The sequence below is a fragment of the Lycium barbarum genome, chromosome 8, assembly GCF_019175385.1.
Source record: "Lycium barbarum isolate Lr01 chromosome 8, ASM1917538v2, whole genome shotgun sequence".
Classification (NCBI taxonomy): Eukaryota; Viridiplantae; Streptophyta; class Magnoliopsida; order Solanales; family Solanaceae; genus Lycium; species Lycium barbarum.
Window position 1 is genome coordinate 8,630,362 of NC_083344.1, and position 23,971 is coordinate 8,654,332.

Here is a 23,971-nt window from a genome sequence, read left to right on the forward strand (position 1 = left end):
ATGGCAGGCATGATGTTTAAATTATTAATTCTCAACTTAGGCAATAGCACGTTCTTGCAATATGTTCAATGTTGTAATATAGGGACCTTGCTGGATTCACCATCCATATAAAAACAACCTTCGAGTAAAAACATGCAGCATATGTGAAAGGCTACCTAGATGGCACCGACGAAGAAAAATGGTTTTCTTTTAGATGAGTATGCACCTAAGTTTTTTTCTTTTTGGTTAGTAGTGCACCTTATATTAGTTGAATTTCTATTTAGGGAAAATTGGTCAAAAGAAAGACCCCATCTAACGTACAAAATATAGCTTAATTTTAGTTTCCGTTGTGCTTCGGTATTGTTCATATCATTGACGATTCGTATTTGATTTCGACTGTAACAGAGCTCCAAACTAAACTATCGTAATTTTTTCTGGCTCGAATTCACTTTCACTTTAGAAAAGGATTTCTTTCTCCTTAAAGTAGGTGTTTTCTCCGCAGCATGAATAGGTTGAGCTGTGACGTCGATCACATCGGGGGGTCCATTCTTCCACAGCAAAGCTTGAAGCAAGGGTCAGAACTTTAGGCAGGGCCTCTGTCGATAGAGCTAAAACAGTCATTCATTAATCCACCCTCGACACACTAAGGAAAACGGTGATCCAAGTACAGAACAATACAGACATAAACATAAAAAATACCGCATAGAGCGCCCGCTCTAAAAGGCTGCCCTCCAACACAACCAACTATTCATAAAAGAGATATGAATTACAAATCAGTAAATGAAATAAAAAGATAAAAGCATATAAAAAAAAATAGAGAGATAAACTGAACATTTTTCTGCGAAGTATTTTGACACGTTCACCTTATCATCATTGGATATTCATTAAAGTCAAAAGCAAATACGAGAAAATATTTTAATGGCGACGGTTTAAAGTATTACGAATGATAATTTTAAAATATATTTTGTATATGAAATAAGTAATTTTGAATCTTTCTTGTCGAAGCATATATTACCTTCTTTTGTAGTTGGCGCATCTGGAAGAATGTTAAAATGTTCTTTCCTTTCCTATATATGGTGCAGATTGTTAAGACTGAGAAGTCTTCATGGAGCAGTGAAGTCAAAAGGTTTGTTAGATTGCACGGCAATGTGCAAATATTCCCTAATTATTTGGTTTTGCTAGCTTTGTAGTGGCAGTAGTAGTAGTCATGCTTTATGAATTAAAAAAAGAATATTGTAGACTTGGCGAGCATAATATTTTGACTAATCTTGGTTCGGATTTCAATTATGCAGCTCAATAGTTTGACTAATCTTTTGTTTGGATTTCAATTAAAGGGTACAATCATGTATAATACTGCCCAACTTTTAGGTCTACCATTATTAGATGAGCAAAAGAAAGGGTGATACTAGGACGTAGATAGATAGAGGACTTCTATAAGTATTTAACAATTACAATGTTCAACTACCCGCAAAGGAATGAAGATAAAGTTCGAGATGGACTATTTGAAGGAAAAACTTAATATCATTAATATAAATCTATTTGTCTCAATTTGTTCATGTTTAGTTTGTCTAATAAGAAAGAATGACATTTGTTTATATTAAAAATATTTATTTTTAATTCTTCCTCACACTCTTTATTAGTCAGGAAGGAGTAAAACAGATCAATGATATAAAAAAAATTACAATCTGATAGTATCACTAGCTCGAATCTCATAATTCTCTGATAATTGATTTTGAAATAAACTTCACTTTCATGTCGAGAAATGGAAAAAATAAAATAATAAATGACGTGCAAACAGGCACTACGAAACATGAGTAGTGATTATTAGATGGAGAATAATAATACATCACTAAGATGACGACAAGGTATCGTTCTTAATAGTGCTAGGATGGATGCACAACGACCTGCAAATGTTGACTCTGTTAGTCCATTGGTTGACTGGAGTAGCTCCGGATTCCGGAACAAAAAATACTTATTCGTACCTAATATTTATACCAAATCATATTAACTTTTTTCATAATTATGTATTAAAGTGAAATCGAAATGTATATTTATTAATTATGGTTACGCTATAAACACTACTCGTGCAAAATGCACGTAGTTTATTTATTGATTTAGTGAAAACACAAGTGTAGATAAAAATAAATTCTTGAAAGATAGCTTTATGTCGTATTCTGTAGATTGAGTTATGACTATACTCAACTAGACACTGTATTGTTCATTCAGTCTTGGTATTTAGTTAGACGTAGGGGACCTCAGCTTGATGCATGCAAATACATATATGGATTAAAGGGTTACCGAACAAGATATCTTTCTTCTCATAAAGAGTGTGACATAGCAAACTGCCTTTATGACTTATGATGAGACTTGGATATGCAATGCCTTCAAGGTCTTGATGTTGTAATCAATGTTTTTTAACCAATTTTAATTCATACTTATTATAATAAATTATCTTAGTTGTACATTTGATGCATGCACTGGCTGCTGGCAGTTTGCAGAAGCCAGGCCAGAGAGCCACATGCTGCTTTGCCTTAGGCATATCCCTCCCATACTAGAAACACGTTCCATATATTGTTTTGTTACTCCCACTTGATGGGTATGCCTCATTTTACCTTAGTTGTTGAGCTCACAAAACATAACCAGCTGTTTGCTTTACAAGAAGAAAATTGAAGATAAATTTAGTGGTATGCAAGTCAAGAAGTGGGGACTGGTTGTCTCTTTCTGGCCTAAAGACTTCAAAGAATGACAAAAGACTTGTAGCCATGGTTAGGGATATGTTAGGTCATCCGAGCCAGGATATTTACCTGGAGGTTTTAAAAAATATGAAGAAGTAAATATACGAAGAAGCCAAAGGAGTTCAGCAACAACTATTGATACATAAAATAATAATTTTAACCTTGTGTATCCAAGTGTAATTTTTCATTGAGGGACCCATGTTGCTTACCTAGCTCCGCCCCTGATAAGAGCCCCACCCCCACCCTAGGGCTTTAATTAAGTGATAAGACTACAACGTGTTACCTGATCTAAGTGCAATTCGTCAGCTAAGGCGAACCCAACATTTGAAGACGACGGGGGCATCACCAGGAGTAGATGCACGTTACTCAAAGTGATGGCATGCAACACTGCTTTGTCCGAAAGTTTTATTAAACACACACATGGTTGTGAGCACCACTTTGCACCCATGAGTTCCGCCTTTTTGAAACTCATCACCACCGCGTTATATGCATTTTTTAAAAGCATCTTTAACATTGTCAGCTAAAAATGCAAAAAAAATGAGGAACTCAGAAATCAAGATTCGAACCTGGTCCATCAACTCGAGAAGAGGTTCTAAGCAAGAATGTCAACTAGTGCCCCCAACTTGCTTTTGTGTCTTAGGGTGCCTAACAAAATATATGGTCATTTCTCAAGGTATATGTACACAAAAACTTTCCCGAAGTTAACGGGGTCCCGTGGCCCCCTTCCCCAACACGTGGCTCCGCCTCTGTTTGTGAGACAAAGCATGTGATGGACAAACTTCAGACATTTAAGTGGAGAAAGGTAGACGAGACAAACCCACCATCTATTGACCTTTGAGCCCTAAACCAATTAATCTTCGGGGACCTCTTAGTTTAAAGGAAAAAGAAGAGATGTTAGGTCACAAGTCATGACATGCACTAATTCGCTAGCGGCCCTAAGCTGAGGTCTCCTGTGCTATCTGAGCCATTGCATTTGTAAATTCGTTGCACATTGAATACGATAACCTCGAAGATTACCATTTGACAACCCTGCCTAAACAGAGAAAGGGAAAGCTCCTACTCAAGTCATCGAGTGACATATAAAACAAGGAGAGATGTTGCAGAAGAGCAAAAGGAATTAGTGCTAGACAATTTGGAAGAATATTAATCAGCCAATTTCCAAGAAGCAGCATATCTTGACCAAGAGATATTTTCCAACTCCTTGGCAAGACCTTCTCAATATATATATCCCACCATACACCACTCACTCTATATATTCTAGTAATGCTTTTTCATTGACAATGATTTCTCTGAAGAATGATTTAGGATCATTGCATCTTCAGTGTTATTTCATGAGTTATCTTCTTGTATACAGATGCAACAAAAAGTCAAATAGCCGGCCCACAAAAAGTCATGTCATAAACCTTGCTATTAAAATGAAATAAAACAGTTGGATAATAAGCAAGAAAAAAAGATTGAATCCAGCAAATTAACCCAGGCATGTTGCAAAGATCACCTTCTTTATTTAAAATGAAACCTTTGCGCTTAACAGGTATTCTTGAAGCTGATTTACTATAAACATACAAACATTCTGAGAAAAGATGGTGGCTCCTAGTAGCAAGTTTTACTCCAACTAAGCAGTTGTTTTCACCGTCGCGGACTTGATGATGTCAATAAATTCAGGCTGTGTTGTAACAGAGATTTAAAGATCAGACACGACATAGGTCTACACCAAAATCAATAACACAAAAATGATGAAACAAACCTTTAGTGAAGCACCACCAACCAAAAAACCATCCACATCAGGTTGTGCTGCCAACTCTTTGCAGTTCGCTCCATTTACAGAACCTGCAAATCGGTTTAGTAAAGGCGTCTGGACATACATTATTTGCAAATATCGAAATACTATTTGTAAATCAATGTGTGTTACGAGTTTATCACTATTTCAACGAGCCTGAACTAAAAAATTATAGCTTTGTGATCATTTCAGGAGCTAAACAGTGACGAGTCACATCCAAAGGTGATAAAAGTTCCCAAAAACAGTCCCAAATAGTTGGCCCAGGGTAAATTGGCTGCTAAATCCAGTTAGCTGAAAAGATGAGAACAAATACCACTATCTCCTTTCTGACACTTCGTGGCCCAAATGTCACACCTCTCTTTTCAGAATATTTCTTAGACGAAGTTGTGCAGGAGTATCTCTCCACTGATTACAAACTGTTTCTATAGACAATCCTACTTTACTTCTAAAATTAACATGACAATAAACGAAGATAATTGCTCCTACTTCACATTCTGCATTTCCTACCTCACATTCTGCATTTATATTGAGGTAACTTGTATGATTCCACATACCTCCATAGATGATTCTAGTTGAAGCAGCAACTTCTGCACCAGCATTATCATGAAGCCAGTTCCTTAATTCAAAATGAACCTGGCAGAGAGATGCAACTTTTTGTAGTTAAATCTGTTCGCATAGAATTGAAAGACCAATAGAAAATGCATCAACTTCTGCACCAGCATTGTCAAACCTATGGAAAAGAGGGAAGTAACTTGGAGAAGGCAAACATCAAATATGTTGTGCGTTCATGTCACATAGGTGTCTGAGTATTCTTGAAAATACATACTGAGAAACAAGGTTCACCCTTTGAAAGTTGAAAGTACAAAAAAAAATTATATGTGCTGATTATACTATAAATGTGGAGAAGTTCCACTAAAGTTGTCATCTTTACTTTAACCACCATGACGAATACATAAAAACATATATCATCAGAAACTGAATAGCAATGAGAGATTCAACGTACTTCCTGAGCCTGAGCTGGAGTAGCAACCTTTCCTGTTCCAATGGCCCATACTGGCTCATAAGCCAAAACAATATTGGACCAATGTGGGATTTGTTCTGCAAAAAGATGATCGCTATCATCATTCATATAGATGCAAAATAAAGATAAATGCCAGACCCCCACCCCCACCTCCTTTGAAGGACATAGGTTAATAACCCTCTTCCATTTTTGGAAACTACACAAAATACCCCTATAATAAATACACCCTTCAATTACCATTGAGCTAAATTGTGGTGAGGATAAACCATGAGTTTTCTGTTATATTCGACAATAAGAAAAAATTAACTGTCTTTGTATACTCATGATTTGCACAATATCATCAAGCTTCGGCACTCTACTGAACATCAAGGGGATTTGCAGGTTTTCAAGATCAGAGTAGGGACTTTAACCAATTCCCTGAAAAAATATTATATGCAATTTCAAAACCAAACCGAAACGGATAACCCAAAACGAAAAAATACTATTGGTTTATCAGTAATGTGTTGTTGGTTTAACGGCTAGGTAACGGTTTAAATTTTATTTTTTACTGGGTTATCGGTTCCATAACGGTTTAGGGTTTTTTCTTAAAGGGTTAATCGATAACCCGATAATAGCTGCAGATAAATCTTGTAGGTTCATTATGCTTTACTACTCAGGTTGTGCAAATAATGCAACATCAGTTGGTTCCTTTTGTAAAAAACAGTCGATAAGCCATTGTGTTAGGAAAATTAATCAGCCTGCACAAGATATTTCGTGAAAGATTTTAGAGCACCCTGCTAGAAAACCATGTAGTCCAGATCAGAAGAACTAGAAACTAGAGAAAATAAGGAGAATGAGAACAGAAGACCTCAATCTCAAAAAAATAAGTTCAGATACTAGTTTCCGTGTTTCATCTTTTTTCTCATTTCAGGTACTTTGAAGATATTGCTTAAAATGTCTGTCTATCAAATGTTAAGCTTTCTATTTCTACTTGCAATTAATCTTCCTAACACTGTGTGCTACTAATACTTATTCTAAACTGGTAGATTCCAATTTAACGGAACTTGGTTTTCAGGCGCAAATTACTTGATCATATCTGAAATACCCTATTAGATTCCCAAGAGTACTATATTGGTTTGTCACGTTCTCTGTAAGTGATTTTCAATTAAAAAAAAAAAATCCATGGGAAATCTTAACGGTTAAACGATAAATAACCGAACCGATAACGACAAATAACCGATTAACCAATATCTTAACAGTTTTTTAATGGTTTTGTATGTCTACCAAGTACAAACCGATAACTGATAAGTCGAACCAATAACCTTCAAAAGCGAACCGAACCGACCGATACGCAGCCCTACATTGGACAGCACAGCTACCTACTTTATGTCACTCTTTCGTATTCCTAGCAAAGTGTTGAAGCCGCTAAATTAAACCAGAAGGAAATTCCTATGGGAAGGCAGCTATAATCAACATAGGTACAGTTCCCTGAAAGGGGACAGAGTCATACTACCAAAGAAAAATGGAGGGCTTGCAGTAAAAAAATTGGCACTCCACAATAGAAGTCTATTATGAAATGGCTGTAGACATGCAATAATGATAATGGGAACAGGTTTTAGTTACTAAATATACTGAAGGAAGCCATTGGCGCACAAAGGTAACATCATCCCCTTGGTACAGCTCCCTGGAAACACATAAGGAAGTTGTGGGAGGAGTTTAGTAGCAGTGTGTACTTTGAGGTAGGTGATGGCGAGCAAATCAGATTATGGTATGAGAAATGGCTGAACACCACTCTGAAAGAGGAATTACTAGAAAGTTTCTCCATAGCAGTCGGTGTTATCAAAGGTGAAAAGCGCAAATAAAGAAAACAACAAAAATCCATGTATACCAGACCCCACTTGTGGGATTACACTGTGTATGTTATATACAAATATCCATGTATAGTCCAAGACTAATAATTATAAGCATGAATAGGAAATATATGGACAAAGAAACTCAAAAAGTATTGCGATAAAGTGAAATATCAATTGTTTAGTGTCGCCTCTTCAGAATTATGCTCATTGGCAAGGAAACGTATGTCTTAGAGGCTTGCTGACGACACTGAAGCTCCCTTTAAGCGAGGTGAAGCGCTCCAAATGTTTTGTGCCTCACTCAGGGCTTAAGCGTGCCTTTGACAACACTAATAGCAGCGCAACCTCATACAGCCATTGCCCAAGGTAGAGCTAGTAACTTACAGAGAATCATTTTTAGAAGAAAACTGCCAAGATTGGGAGTTAAACAGCATGATAGAACTGCTAGGCAAGCTAGAGCAATGTCCAATCAACCACAGAAGAAAGACGACATGAAATCGTGTAGGAATGGGAAGAAATGTTTTCTGTCAAAGCCTGCTATCACCAACAGCAAAGTGTCGTAAAAGTTCACTGAAAATTGACCTTGGAAACTCATTTGGAAAACCAAAGTTCCAATCAAGGTGGCTTGTTTTCACTTGGGTAGCCCTACTAGAAGCCTGCCTAACGCAACACAATCTCAGCAGAAGAGGTCTAATGTTGTGCAACAAACGTACATGTGTAAAAGAAGAAGCAGAGGACGTCTGTCACCTATTCCTGCACTATTTAGTTGCAAGGGACATTTGGAACGTATTCTGGAGCCTGTTTGGTCTGCTTTGGGTGATTCCATACACCATAAAGGATGCATTCATATACTGGGGACATCGGAAGTAGAAAGATCCATCAGAAAGACTTGGCAAATGATTTCTTCTCCCATATTATGGCTACAGTGCTTTGATGGTGTTTCAACTTCTTCGTCTTCCCTCAAGGCTAAGTGTTTGGTTTATCTTTTTTGATGGAATAAGCAGAGCAATGTAGATATAGATCTTTTTTATAGATTTTGTTAACTCTTTACATTTTGATTAGCAATCAGATGCCTATGTATGGAAGCCTCAGAGGCTCTTGGATCAGGACATACTTGATTCAGCATCTTCTGGATGCGCATTAATAAATTTCATTACTCTCATAAAAAAGAATTACAGGTACAAATTAAATAAGCATTCGCAAAAGCATCATAAAACGTTGATCAAGTTTTCCAGACACTTTTAAAGGCTTTCATTTGACTTCTTATGCCTATATCTATTTCCAACTTAGAGGTGGGTGAGAAGTTTCTTATCTAGAAGTTGTTTCTTATGTTACTCGGACTCTTCAAAAATGGACACAGGTGAGTGTCGGATCCTCCAAAAGTAGTGCATTTTTGAAGGATCCGACACGGGTGCGGCATCATTTTTGGAGAGTCCGAGCAACATACTTTATATGAGTCTCATTCAGACTGCAAAGTGGGTCTGGGAAAGACTCAGATCAGGGAGGCTATGGCATCCGATTCCAAACAAGCAACATTTCTTGGACATTACATAGATAAAAGCTTTTTAAGTTCACATTTAACAGGTACTATTCAAACACATACCTGCAATTGCTTTTGTTTGCGCTGCAACTACAGCCATTGTAGCTCCTGATTCTCGCTGCTCAAGCGTCTCCCCAACACAGGCAATCACTTTTAGGCCTTGTGAAAGTGCATATGCAACTTTATCAGCCACAAACTGCAGCAAACAATAAAAAAGGCTATACTCTCAGCAAGAACACAAAGAAAGCTAGTGCATGAACATCAATTACAACAATGCAAGAAAAGTAGCACATGTTTCCATATCATAGCTTACTTCATTTGATTCATTCAACAATAGCCTTCTCTCAGAGTGACCAAGGATGACCCAGGGAATGCCCAAATTGACCAGCATCTCAGCACTATGGATGCAGAGATTAGTATCAGTAAAATCCCATATTAATTAAAATAGAAACTATTAACTAAATAAATAAAATTAACTTTAAAGTTGATCAGATCGAGTATACTCAATAATGAAGCATTCAGCAAATCAACCAAGCATGATATACTTTTAAAGAAACAAGAACTTTAACTTCTGATATGTGTTTGCCTGTGTGCCCTATTATTTGAGAAAATGTTTCTAGTTTATGTTTTACTAAGTGCATAACAAGAAAGAGATATTACCATTTTCTACCCAAAAAGAAGCCTGAAAGCAGACCAAAAATAGATGACTAAAAGGGTATATTACTAGCAGAAAAACCAAGTTCTATAGGCGTTCAGAAATATTTGATCATGTAGTATACCCAACAATTGGTTAGGGGGACTAGTTCTCAGCAGGCTTGCGAAAATTTCAAGTTGCAACCTTATCAGCTATAACAAAAGAAAATTAAAAGGCAAATATGTCCAGCCAGTGAGCATACCTAATCTCGCCAGTAAATGCACCTCCTTTCCTTACCCAACAGTTTTGTGCAGCAATGGAGAAATCACGACGTAACAAGGTTTTGACTAAGGGAAGAAATACATATGGAGGACTGATCACAACCTCTGCGAGAAAAGCAATCCAAATAAAGAAATAGCTTAAGACTTAGAAAAACCCAAAACAATAAAAAAGACTAGAGGTAAACTTCCAACCAAGATAAGCAAGCAAATAAAGGAATAAAAGAAAAAAACTTTTCATTAATTCATATAGGTAAAAGAATCACTTTATCAAAATGACAAGACATAATCTCAAAAGCCAAAGCCAATGCAAATATAGAGAGGAAAAAAATTGAAATACAAGAAGAAGTCCCAACGTAATGAAATGCAAATAATACATTTGTCCAAAGTAAATCATACATGGTAACCTGATTTGAACATTCTAAGCATGAAGGAATGAGGTGGGAGGGAACTTCAATGTCAATTTAGAGTTACAACTACACAAGCAATAAAAATGTCTCTATGACCAGACTCTTCTTTTTCCTTCTCTAATTTATTGGCAGCTTAGATCAAAAACTTACCAACAACATCCTCAGATGGGACTTCCGCTTCACTCAATGTGGTCACAATTTTTTTCACTTCCTCCACGGTTCCATTCTGCACAAGTATTAAACAAAAAGCAAGATTCACAAATAAAGAAGTAAGGAAGAGGTCATATTCTCGATCGCTAAGAATGACTTGAATTAACTAATCATATCCTCAATCATTAAGAACAACTTGAATTAACTAATCATAGATTATCTTTGTGAATCAGCACACCAGTCCTCCTTGGAAAAAATCCATGGGCATTGCACATGCAAAAGCTAAAAACTCTAATCCATCACATACATAATCAGCAAGCATGCATTGATTCTACATGGTACATAATAACCTGGATATCCATTTAGAGTTTCAATAATTTTATCCACAGTAAACTCATGCATACTAATTACTACAACAACAACATACCCAGTGAATCCCACAACGTGGGGTCTGGGGAGGGTAGAGCGTATGCAGACCTTACCCCTACCTTAGGTAGGGAGGCTGTTTCCGGAAGACCCTCGGCTCAAGAAAAATGCATACTAATTGATATGTATATTTATTTAATTTAACACCTAAAATTTTATGTGGTTAGATATGCAACACAAACACCAACGTCGAGTTTCGTATTGAGTCACTCGAATCCAACACCAATTAAAGCACACTTGAAATGGTGTCATATACATACCTACTTCATTTCAACTATTTTCTTTTAAGTTAGATACATGGTTCACCAATTTGGACACTAAAGTAACCATTGACATTCTCCAAACACCAATTCCTAGCTTTTCTTTCTTTGAGCGAATACTAGGTTTGTAAAGATAAATTGGTTGACTAAACTTTTTTTCTAGTAATCGTGGTGTCGGGCTAGGTTGTACGCATTTTAACTAATTCCACGGGGTACCTGCTACCTCCCACCACCAAGGCTTGGGAAGAAGTCAACTAGTGTTTTCGTTTCCGCTGGATTTGAACCTGAAACCTCATGGTTCTCAATTCACTTCACTAATCACTAGGTCACACCTTTGAGGCTTTGAGTGCATTGGCTGCCTAAACTTTATTCTACTAAGTCCTAAAATGATATTGTAAAGAAATGGATCTTGGGCCTAACTCAACCCCAAAAGTTAGCTCATGAGGGGAGGATTGCTCAAGAAGACCATATAAGGAGACCGAGTACCCATCCCACAAACGACGTAGGACTCCGACACCCCCTGCACGCCCAAGTCTGGACATCTGCAGCATGGATAATATAAGACAAAGGGCCCAACATCGAAAAAAATGAACTGGGATGGGCCTTACTCTGATACCATATAAAGAAATGGATCTGAAGCCTAACTCAACCCCGAAAGCTAGCTCATGAGGGGAAATTGGGCCCCCATTTATATTGTCCACGCTCCAGCTGGTAGGCTTGGCGTGTGAGGGGTGTTGAGCTCCCACATCGGCCAAGGATGGGGGACTTGGTCTCTTTAACCAACTACATTTCCAAACTAGACACACTTGAAAGCTTAATACCTCCAACTACTTCATTTCTCCTATCATGATACAATAATTTTTATGTTATTACATCCTAAAATTAAGGGCCCGTTTGGCCATGGATAATTTTTTACTTTTTCCAGAATTTATTCCGGAATCATGTTTGGACATAGAATTGTTACAATTTTTTGGAATTCGAGAAACTCCAAATACTTGTTTTCCCATTTTTCACTCCAGATCACTCACAAAAATTCATCATTTTTCCAAGTTGTTTTCACCTTCAAACATAACTCTAATTTCCAAATATCATTTTTCTACTTTTTTCCAAATACTACTACTCCCCCACTCCCAATTTATGCAATATACTTTCCTTTTTAGTCTGTCCCAAAAAGAATGATATATTTCCTTAGTTGGCAACAATTTAACTTTAAGCTTTACCTTTCACGCTTAACGAAATGATCTATAACCACACAAATATCTTTGGCTTATTTTAGACCATAAGATTCAGAAGTCTTTCTTTATTTCTTAAACTTCGAGCCCAGTCAAACTATATCACATAAATTGGGCCAAAGGGAGTACTTTTTTTCAAATTTCACATTTTTTATGTCCAAACGCTCACTAAGAGTACCTTTACTATTAGCAGCAAATGATAACTATAACAAATAATATTTTTTCATACATTCAAAAATCTCAATTTTGAACCGCAAATTCAGTTCAGGTTTACACTCCCCTCAAGCGAGCAATTGAATTCCCTAGGTGTTGAATCAAATATAATTTAGTCACTTCGGTTTCCAGTGTCCAACTTCTACAGTTCTCTTACCAATAACAACAACATACCCAGTATAATCCCACCAAGTGGGGTCTGGGGAGGATAGAGTGGACGCAGACCTTACCCCTACCTTTTGACAGGTAGAGAGGCTGTTTCCGATAGACCCCCGGCTCAAGGAGAGATTAGAGTAATACTACGACTACCAGTATGCAAGGATAAGTAGAAAAACACTCAACTACTAACTAACCCTCTACCCTAATTCGTGACCTCCATAATCTCCTATCTAAGATCATGCCCTCAGTAAGTCGGACCTGCGCCATGTCCAGTCTAATTTTAATGTTGTTACGTCCTATTAAGAATACTACTTTCCGTTGTCCAGCTATGTTATCAAATGCAATGACCATAACTTAGAACAACATGTTTATTATAGGGAAAATTACACATTTGGCCGGTTTGGCCAAGATAATTACATTTGCTAGCTAAATATACAAAAAATATACATTTGTTGGCTATTATTTTGGTGGGCAGCTATTCATGTCAATTTCTCTTTAATAGTGCAAGTTACACATTTGGCCGGTCGGCCAAGATAATTACATTCGCCAAGCAAATATACAAAATAATATATTATTTTGTATAAAAAATGTATAGTTTATGTATATTATACATTGATATACAAAAAAAAAAAAGGAAAGAGGGGGGGGGGGGGGGGGATAATTTCAATTTCAATAATATACAATCCAACATATAATATTACATCCACGTAGCCATATTTTTAATTTACATCTGCATAGCTAGATTGTTTTTGCAACAATGTTTATACACACGATATACAACATTATACAGTTGACAAGGTTGATACCATACCTTGTATAAAAGTGTATAATAATGTATAAAAGGGCCATTTCGGGTAAATATTTTCTCCAAATGGCCATAGAGTGTTATTTTCCCTTATTTTTTGGTTCTAATTTTGGTGGGCGCCTGGGTGGCTATTTATGTCAATTTCTCTTTAATATTAGGAGCAAATGAAAACTACAAGACATAATTTATTTTCATCCATGCAAGAATCTCAATTCCGAATTCTAGGTCTATGCTGCCATTAAATGAGCAATTGAAAACACAAAGTGTTGAATCAAATATAATTTAGTCACTGTGATTTAACGAGCTCTGGTATTTCTCTAGCATGTAAATGAAAAGAAAAGTAAGGAAAAGACATACGCATTTCCAGTTGCCGCCAACGAAGAATTTTCTGCCCATTGTTTTCTTTGAGAAGAAGATAGAAGGATGCGTTTTTTGCTGCAAGAATGCACTAGAACAACATTTGAAGAGTTGCGCTATTTACCGTGGCGGAGCCGGAATTTTCATCCGGGGTTCAAAAATTTTAAAAGGTAAATATACGAAAGAAATCAGGTTCAACACTGCTATATATACATAACAAAATAATTTTAACTTTAAAAATACACTGTAATTTTTCATCGAGAGGGTTCGGAGCCAACGTGGCTCCGCCCCCGGCTATTTATGGCTTGTTGTACGTCATTTGAAATCATGTTATATTTAAAGTTAGGAATTTTATTTAGACGTGTAATTTTGATTTCTCAAGTTATACTTTTTTTTTTTTCACAAGCATGGAAATTTTATGATTTGTGAATACTAAATGAGCATATCATAGTTCAAAAATAGGGTATCGGCATATTCGAAGGAGCTGCATTAATAAATCACATATCTACATAAATGCTCGCAATTACATATATTACTAATTTTTAAATGCACACAATTTTACAAAGACCCACTAGTCCAATATACAATAATAGTATTAGCTATTTTTTAATATAATTCTCCTACATGATACCGACAATCTCTTCATGCGGAGCATGAGTCTTTTTTTAAAAAAAAAAAATTATGAATCTTTTTTGAAAAGTATAAACTTATGGGCCTAGTTTTAAATTTTAAAAATTAAATCACAAACTTAGAGTTGAAATTCTTCCTTTTCGGTGAATTTGGGATTTGAAATAACAATTATAACTTGAAGATGAAATTTAGTTCAAATGTCATAAACAAATATTAATTTTAATCAAAATTTCAAATTTAAACTCCAAATTGCATTACCAAACTGTTGATTTATATGGAATTAGCGTTGAAGCTAGTAGAAGACTTTGCCGATGCGCATACAAGGAAAGAAGAAACATCCAAATCAAATAAAGTTTGATCATTTTTTGGGTACGATTAATGAAATCAACTGGTTGGATTCAACTACTAAAGGGCGGCAACTACTCCTGTATAAACACAATATGATCAAGCTTTGTAGCTTAATTACAACAAAAAATCACAACACTAATTCACCGTTAGAATTTAAATATGCCCTCGCATGATCCCAATTTATGGAGAGGTTTCATTCTTTTGTCCCCTTTTTAAAAAAAAAAAATATAATTGTGAGACTTTTAGCCTGTTTGACCAAGTTTTTAGGAGGTTAGTGTTTATCTGTAAATTATTTTTCTAATTTTCATCTACACACTTCAAAGTCTTGAGACCTTATGAAATTTTCAGGGTCACTACAGCGGAAGAAGATGATGAATAGTGATGGTGGGTCATTAATTTTTAATTATGGTGTAGCAGTTGACATTAATAATATTTATAAATATAGTAAACGAACCAAAGAATTATCAAAGCGACGAATTTAAAACTTTGGATTACAAATGTTGGAGAACATTATCTTGATTACAGAACACCTTAATAATATGGAATTGCTTATTCTGAGTTGTTTGTGATGGAATTGAATTATTGAATGTAGATTGAACTTGTTCAAACTAATTGGAACTAAATTTTGGGATTGATAACCGTTGTATTTTGTCATTATTATGTACAGCTAGAATATTAGTCATTATTATGTACAGCTAGAATATTTCCTAGAATATTATGTACAACTAGAATATCTCCTAGAATAAGGTAAGTCTTTGTATATATTGATGACATTCGATCATAATCAATCAAGGAATTGATTTCGTACATGGTATCAGACTAGGTTTTCCTTCTCCACAAAACCCTAACCTAGCCGCCACCCTAACCCTAGTCGGCCGCACCTCCCCTCTCCCCTTCGTTCCTCTTCTTCCTCCAATTATTTCTCCTCCCTTCGTCTTCAAAGCCACCATGACTGACACAGGATCAAAGTTTCACTCTGCCCTCTCCATAACCAATGTCAAATCTCTCGTTCCTTTCACATTGGACATTGAAAATGGTCCATATCATTCATGGGTGGCGTTATTTAAGGTGCAAGCCCGAGTGCATAACCTGATGCATCACATTATCCCCCCTACAGAGGCCACGGCTAAGGCCAAAATTGATGTCTTACAGGCAGCTGATCCTGAATTCTATGATCGTCTTGATGCGGCAGTCTTACAGTGGATATATGGTACGATCTCTCCTGAATTACTTCAAGTCATATTGGTGAAGGATGATACCGCGACGAAAGCCTGGCAGAGGTTGGAGGCCATCTTTCAAGACAACAAGGGTTCCAGGGCAACCCATCTCGAGTAAGAACTTACTGTTGTCTCTCTCAAAAAAATTTCAAGTGCGGATGCGTAATGCAACCACATGAAAACCTTGGCGGATAGGCTGGCTGATGTGGATGCTCTGGTGGCCAATAGTCGCCTTGTCTTGCGGCTCATTGGTGGTCTTCCAGAGGCCTACTCTGGCACAGTGGATTTTGTCCAAAATCAAGACCCATTACCACCTTTTGAAAGCGTTCGATCCCGAATAAAACTGGCCGAACATACGCTCAAAAATCGTCTCTCCAAGGAAGCCGACGGGAATGCGGCTTTTATTGCCTCTACTGGCGGTGCCCAACCAGGTAACATGGACCATGTTAACTCCAACTCTCAGAATATTTTTTCTTCAAGTTCCAATCATGGCAGGAATAATAACAACAAGAACAAGAAGAAAAATAATAATGGAAAGAACAATGGGCAAAACCGCAATAATGGCCGCGGTGGGGGTGGCCTGAACGCTGGCCTCGGCACCAACCAGTGATCGACTGGCGGTACCAGTCAGTGGCAGCAGCGCCACGTTCTCCTCCCGTACCCTCCATATGGGCAGTGGCCGACACAGTGGGCTGCTCCACCATGCCCCTACCCGACTGCTCCACGGCAGCAGTCCCGACCGGCGATGCAGCCCGGTATTCTCGGGCCCAGACCTCAACAGGCCTACGCGGCCTCGGCAGCCCAGCCCCATACTGGCTACACTCCGACGGACATTGAGGCGGCAATGCATACTTTCTCTATCGCTCCACCGGATGGTAATTGGTATATGGATACCGGTGCAACATCACATATGACCTCGGACCAAGGTACACTCTCATCTTATTTTAATTTGAGCAATAGTAATCATCGCATTGTTGTTGGTAATGGGCATGTAATTCCAATTCATGGTTTCGGGAACACTACTCTCTCACCTCCACACCCCCCTCTCACCTTAAATAATGTATTGCATGCACCCAAGCTCATTAAAAATCTTATCTCCGTCCGAAAATTTGCCATTGATAACTGGGTTTCTGTTGAATTTGACCCGTTTGGTTTTTATGTGAAGGATTTTCAGACGGGGAACAAACTAATGAGATTTAACAGTAGCGGGGACCTCTATCCACTCTCCACCGTCATCCAGGCCTCGCCTTCAAAATCTCCCTCCGTCTTCACTGCTTTGTCTCCTGATTTATGGCATCGTCGTTTAGAACATCCGGGAGCCCAAACTTTACGCTCTCTTCATAGCAAGCATTTTATTGAATGTAATAGGAACAAACAGTTTTTATGTTCATCTTGTACTTTGGGGAAACAAGTTAAATTACCTTTTTATGAATCGATGTCATTCACTGCTTTTCCATTTGACATAGTTCATAGTGATCTTTGGACGTCGCCCGTAGCTAGCTCTAATGGGCATCGTTACTATGTACTATTTCTTGATGATTTTAGTAAATTTTTGTGGACTTTTCCTATCTCTAAGAAGTCTCAAGTTTACTCTCTTTTCACCTCATTCCATGCTTTTGTCAAAACTCAATTTGAAAGGTCCATTAAAAATTTACAATGTGACAATGGGAAAGAATTTGATAACGGGCCACTTCAACTATTTGCTCAAAAATATGGGATGCAATTCCGCCTCTCTTGCCCTCACACATCTCCTCAGAATGGAAAAGCCGAACGTCACATCCGATCCATAAATAATGTAATTCGGACCCTGCTCACCCATGCCTCGATGCCCCCCTCTTTTTGGCATCATGCACTTTCTATGGCTACATACCTTTTGAACATTCTCCCTACTAAAGTTCTAGGATACTCTTCCCCTACTCAACTCCTATACCAAAAAAATCCTATCTATTCCCATCTTCGGGTTTTTGGGTGTCTATGTTTTCCTTTGTTTCCATCCACCACCATTCATAAGTTACAAGCATGGTCCACTCCTTGTGTCTTTCTTGGGTACCCTTCCGATCATAGGGGATATAAGTGTTATGATATGTCAACCCGGAAAATTTTCGTTGCCCGTCATGTGGTCTTTGATGAACACACATTCCCATTCTCAAAACTTCATACTCCTACATCTCACACGTATGAATTTTTGAACCATAATGTTAATCCATACATCATTCATCATATGCAACGAAATTCTGGCAATACATCTCCCAACGCTCTAAATCCCCACCCACCTCCACCCCCGGCTCCACCCGCGGCCACTCCTAGTCCCCAGCAGCATCCCCCCCTCCCCCCCCGCCGCAGGACAGCCCTCCCACTGCTCCTGCACCGCTGCCTTCCAGCCCGCCATCACCACCTACGGCCCCCTCCCCACAGCAGCTACACCCCATGACTACTTGGTCCCGTAATGGCATTTTCAAACCTAATTTGAAATATTCCTCCAACCTTAACACCGAGACCACTACCTCCATCTCTCCATTACCCAAAAATCCCGTAAGTGCTCTCCGTGACTTAAATTGGAAGAATGACTTGATGGATGAATTTAATGCTCTAATTGAAAATAAGACATGAGAGTTAGTTCCTCGGCCTGCTAATGTTAATGTGATTCGGTCAATGTGGATTTTCTGTCATAAAAAGAAATCTAATGGTTCTTTTGAGAGGCATAAAGGCCGTCTTGTAGGTGATGGCAGGTCTCAGCAGAAGGGTGTTGACTGTGAGGAGACCTTCAGTCCGGTGGTCAAGCCGGCATCCATTCGCACTGTGCTAAGTATTGCATTATCTTATTCTTGGCCCATCCACCAGCTCGATGTCAAGAATTCTTTTCTTCATGGCAATCTCTCTGACACTGTGTATATGCATCAACCATTGGGTTTTCGGGACCCCAATTTTCCTGATCATGTCTGCCTATTGAAGAAGTCTCTCTACGGCCTGAAACAAGCCCCTCGGGCTTGGTACCAGCAGTTTGCTAATTTTGTTGCCACCATTGGCTTCTCACACAGCAAGTCTGATCACTCATTATTCATTTATCGCAGGGGTTCTAATATTGCATAAATACTGCTTTATGTTGATGACATCATTCTGACGGCCTCTTCAGACGATCTTCGTAAGTCTATTATGGCACTCTTAAGTGCCGAGTTTGCCATGAAAGACCTTGGTCCACTAAGCTATTTCTTGGGTATTGTTATTACTCGTAATGCAGATGACTTATTTTTATCACAGAAGCAGTATGCCGAAGAAATCCTGGAACGGGCAGGTATGTCACTCAGTAGCCCGTCTCCTACACTTGTTGACACGAAGTCGAAGCTAAGTGCCTCGAAAGATGCACCATTTGATGATCCGACTAAGTATTGTCAGCTTGCTGGGGCTTTGCAGTACCTTACATTCACTAGACCAGATATCTCTTATGCCGTCCAACAGGTGTGTCTCCACATGCATGACCCTCGTAATGAACATATGGCTGCTCTTAAGCGTATTCTACGCTACATTCAGGGGTCTATCGATTTTGGTTTGCATCTCTATAAGTCTACTGTCAGCAGCTTAGTCTCCTATATAGATGCAGATTGGGGTGGCTGCCCGGATACCAGACGCTCCACCTCTGGCTATTGTGTCTTCCTCGGTGACAACTTGATTTCTTGGTCCTCAAAACGTCAGCCTACACTCTCTCATTCTAGTGCCGAGGCCGAATACAGGGGAGTTGCTAATGTTGTCTCCGAATCCTGCTGGATCAGGAATTTACTCCTTGAGCTACATTGCCCGATCCAAAAGGCGACACTTGTTTATTGTGACAATGTGAGTGCGACATACTTATCAGGTAACCCGGTACAACATCAGCGCACTAAACACATTGAAATGGACATACACTTTGTTCGCGAAAAAGTTGCCCGTGGCAAGGTTCGTGTCCTTCATGTTCCGTCCCGATATCAGATTGCAGACATTTTTACAAAAGGGCTTCCGCACGTACTGTTTGATGACTTTCGGGACAGTCTAAGCGTTCGTCCACCTCCCGCTTCGACTGCGGGGGTGTGATAACCGTTGTATTTTGTCATTATTATGTACAGCTAAAATATTAGTCATTATTATGTACAACTAGAATATTTCCTAGAATATTATGTATAGCTAGAATATTTCCTATAATAAGGTAAGTCTTTTCTATATATTGATGACATTCAATCATAATCAATCAAGGAATTGATTTCCTACAGGGATTAATTGAGCTAGTCTTAAGTATGTTGCCTAACCCTCTGGTGTTTTTTCATACCAGATTCATGTGTACAAAAATGGTATTTCAAACGAGTACTTTGGGTTCGTGGGGAGAGTGGATGTGAGTCGCTTCATGTATTCTGAAATATGATTAACATGCGTAATATAAAATTTTATGCATTTTGAGTATGCATCTGATTAAATGTTATTTCATTTTGTAAAAGTCATGAAATGTATAGAAGTAATTTTGTAATGAATTGTAGAAATCATGAGATGATGAAATGGGCATAAAGTGCTACTTGTATGAAAATGAGTCTTTGTTGGTGATCAAATATGACATATTTCTCCTCCATCAATCGGTACTAGTTGAAGTGATGAAAAAATTCTCTATTTGGGTAAAATGAGAAATGCGAAAAGATGTTAGAATAACCACGATATTGAATTCTATGAAATGCTTAGGTTATGAAAAACAAATTTTAGGAATTTTTTCGAGTTTTTGTTCGCAAAGCTTAATTTCTTTTTTCATGTCAAGATAATTTCAACTTCAATGTTCTTTTCACAACTTGATTACAAATGCTACTTTTTTATTATAGAAAAAAGGTCAAACAAACCATATTCAAAGGTCTCAAGCCTCGGAGGAGAGCAATCTCTTGTGAGAAAAAGGCAATATCCTAGCAAGATCCGACTAAGCCAATCTTAATTCTCATTGAATGCTTTAAAGAAGAAGGCTTAGAGTGTGCAAAACGATACGTTATCTTTATTTTTTTTAATATCGTTTTTAATAAATGATAAGTTGAATTAAAAGAAGTCATTTTCATTTATTTTTGGGATGACAACACTTCTGGTCTCTAAGTTACTGGTAAATTTTGTTTTTGATCCTTGTGATATTTACCTCAGCATCTTTAATCTTCTATCAATCAATTAAATCTGTATTTTTGGTCCATTCACATATAAAATATGTTATATTTGAATATTTATATAATTATACTATTGTCGAATATTAAGTAATAATACAAATTTAATATAACATATGAGTAATTAAATGGCGAAACGACTAATAATTATGATAAAGTATATAACCATTCACAAGCAACATTATTAAAAGTGCACAACTCAATTATTTGAGGATTTAATGTGCCTAACCAAAAAAACTAAAATAAAAATTTATCAGTAATTTTTTTCCCCGTAAATTTATCAGTAGTTGAAGAATCAAAAGTACTACCAATCCTTTCTTTTTTAAATGAAATTTTCGAGAAGTCATACAATGTCTGACTGATTAATTTTAAAGTATTAATTATTCAATAAAAAGGGTGATCTGACTGCCAAACCTTTCTTTTTTAAATGAAACTAGATGGCGTATGCCCGTGATGCGCACGAGCCTAACATTTTGGATTATAGTTATTTATATGCATGTAGTTGTGTTTGGATAATGATAATATATATATATTTTATATTGCTAATAAACATATATAAGTTTGCACTGTTTATATATATATATATATGTGTGTGTGTGTGTGTGTGTGTGTGTGTCTGTGTGTGTGTGTATGTACTATGTTCAAAACACGATTAAGATAACATTGTAGTTTGTGCTCCGTATCCAAAACTTTATTATATTAGTGTTTGCTACGAATACAAAGTTTGCAAAAATTTATTAATACTCTTTAAAGGAGAAAACTTGTTTAAAAAGAAATTATTTTCCTCTCTTTGAGACAAAATAATAGTAATATTTAAGCATCAGTTGATACTTTGAATTTTAATTCGATTAATTTAAAAGTGTAAAGTATTCTATTGTTAATGTATGTAGATTGGACCTAAACAATACTTATTATTTTTTTTTATCAAATTTTGATTTGGATAATTCTAATTCAAATTATTAAATTAATTTTACATGTTTAAAACGAAACAAAGTAGAAATTTGATTTTCTATTTAAACGAAGAACTACTATTTTTTAATTTTTGGTGAATATTCTTGGTTTAACTCATTTTACTTGTCATGTTGTCTTTTGCACTTTTTTTTTTAATGAAACGTCAATTAGAATTATATTTTGACAAATTTACCTTATTTATTATTTGATCTCCGTTTAATATTATTTTTTCTTTTACAACATTAATCTCTTTTCACATTTATTAGAGTAAGAATAAAAATGAAAAATTAATTAAATTCTATCTTATTTTAAAATATAAATATTTTAAGTATATTTACTTTAGTAAACATAGCAAACAAATGACATGGCGGAATAGCAAATACAACAGTTAAATATGTAAATTAGATTTCAGGCCAATATAAGAAAAGAAAGAAAATTGAATGGTTTGGCTACTTAACCTTTTGAAGAAAAGCAATAATATGGGGTCCACGTTTTTTGCGGTACAATAATTTCATTTGGGTTGATATGCATGTGGCAATAAATCCACTATTATTGACTTAATGGGGATACTTTGAATTACATGAATATTGTTTGATTTTTTAATATTGGGTGCACGTTATTTTTTTTATATTGCTTGATTTTTTTAATATGGGGTCCATTTTTTTTTTGTTTTTTAAACATGAGTTGGAGGTGGACGACGAAACCACCCCCAACTCATGCTTCTAATATAGTAAAAATAAAAACAATGTTCTCTAGATACCAGAGCCCGTGCTAGCGCGGGCCCAACATATATTTATAATTTTATTCAATATATATTTGTAATTTTATTTTTATGCAATTATAAAAAGAATTGATATATTCTACAACATTTCTTGAAAGTCACGTATGTAAAGATAGAAATTTTGGGAGAACGGGTTCAATAATTTGTGCCATGATGTTATTTCTTTGTTCCAGTTTATATGACTTTATTTAAGAAAAAGGCTAATAGACACTTTTTAAACTATGTGTTAATCAAATTTGAACTAGAATTTCAAAACTTATTGAATTTTTAACTACTTCTAAATACGAAAACGTCATTTGAACTACCATTCCCCTAGGCTAAAACGTGATACTTTTTATACATATGGTGATTATATCTATTGTGTCATATAACACGGGCATAGACGCGGTATAAGATTTCTATCCGTTTTTTTTTACTTAACCTATTAGAAGTATGTACTAATAAATTATTTTGGCTATTTATGGTGCTCCCGTATATAATTGGAAACATAAGACATTGGAAAATGCCTTTTGAGAATGTAATACCCATCTTAGTTTCTTTTTAGGATATTAAACAGTACGGCAATAAACATCCGAGTGATTCATTTTATTAGTTGTAATAATATTCAATTAATTCGATTATAGAATTACAGTTGGTGAGTTAAGATATCACTCATGGAACTACAAAATGTAATCAGTTGTAATAGTAACTTTTAAAAAATGAAGCTTGATAATAATATATTCAGAACTACTTTTGAAAAATTAATCACCATTATTGATTTAATGGGGGATACTTTGAGAATTACATGGATATTGCTTGATTTTCTTATTTTTTTAATATGGGGTCCATGTTTTTTTTTAGTTGTAACAATATTTAATTAATTTGATTATATAATTACAGTTGGTGAAGTAAGATATCACCCATAGAACTACAAAATGTAATCAGTTGTAATAGTAACTTTTAAAAAATGAAGCTTGATAACAATATATTTAGAACTACTTTTAAAAAATTAATTATTATTATTGATTTAATGGGGGATACTTTAAGAATTACATGGATATTACTTGATTTTTTAATATGGGGTTCATTTTTTTTTTTGATATTGTT

General features: G+C 36.4%; 3 protein-coding genes across 3 annotated transcripts; 2 read left to right on the forward strand and 1 right to left on the reverse strand.

The window, feature by feature from the left end:
• Nucleotides 1-4,107: 4,107 nt before the first annotated feature.
• LOC132605872 (triosephosphate isomerase, cytosolic-like) lies at nt 4,108-13,963 on the reverse strand. Its single transcript, XM_060319135.1, has 9 exons — nt 13,806-13,963; nt 10,354-10,429; nt 9,778-9,901; nt 9,195-9,279; nt 8,945-9,077; nt 5,495-5,589; nt 5,046-5,124; nt 4,459-4,541; nt 4,108-4,377 (listed from the first exon to the last, which is right to left on the reverse strand). The coding sequence occupies exons 1-9, from the start codon at nt 13,842-13,844 to the stop codon at nt 4,327-4,329; spliced, it is 765 nt and encodes a 254-aa protein (XP_060175118.1). The 5' UTR covers nt 13,845-13,963; the 3' UTR covers nt 4,108-4,326.
• Nucleotides 13,964-15,731: 1,768 nt separating this feature from the next.
• Nucleotides 15,732-16,118, forward strand: LOC132607654 (uncharacterized). The gene has a single exon (XM_060321748.1). The coding sequence runs from the start codon at nt 15,732-15,734 to the stop codon at nt 16,116-16,118; it is 387 nt and encodes a 128-aa protein (XP_060177731.1).
• Nucleotides 16,119-19,153: 3,035 nt separating this feature from the next.
• LOC132607655 (uncharacterized mitochondrial protein AtMg00810-like) lies at nt 19,154-20,390 on the forward strand. The gene is made up of 2 exons (XM_060321749.1): nt 19,154-19,930; nt 20,301-20,390. Exons 1-2 carry the CDS (start codon nt 19,154-19,156, stop codon nt 20,388-20,390), a joined length of 867 nt encoding a protein of 288 aa, XP_060177732.1.
• The last annotated feature ends 3,581 nt before the right edge of the window (nt 20,391-23,971 follow it).

Coding starts and splice junctions, on each gene's coding strand:
- LOC132605872 (XM_060319135.1), bottom strand. CDS start 13,844: ATGGGCAGAAAATTCTTCGTTGGCGGCAACTGGAAATGC. Junction 9,902..10,353: donor CCCATCTGAGGATGTTGTTG/GTAAGTTTTTGA, acceptor CTTTTCTCGCAG/AGGTTGTGATCAGTCCTCCA. Junction 5,590..8,944: donor GCAAACAAAAGCAATTGCAG/GTATGTGTTTGA, acceptor ATCTTTTTGCAG/AACAAATCCCACATTGGTCC.
- LOC132607654 (XM_060321748.1), top strand. CDS start 15,732: ATGACTGACACAGGATCAAAGTTTCACTCTGCCCTCTCCATAACCAAT.
- LOC132607655 (XM_060321749.1), top strand. CDS start 19,154: ATGGCACTCTTAAGTGCCGAGTTTGCCATGAAAGACCTTGGTCCACTA. Junction 19,931..20,300: donor AAAAAGTTGCCCGTGGCAAG/GTTCGTGTCCTT, acceptor TTTTCATACCAG/ATTCATGTGTACAAAAATGG.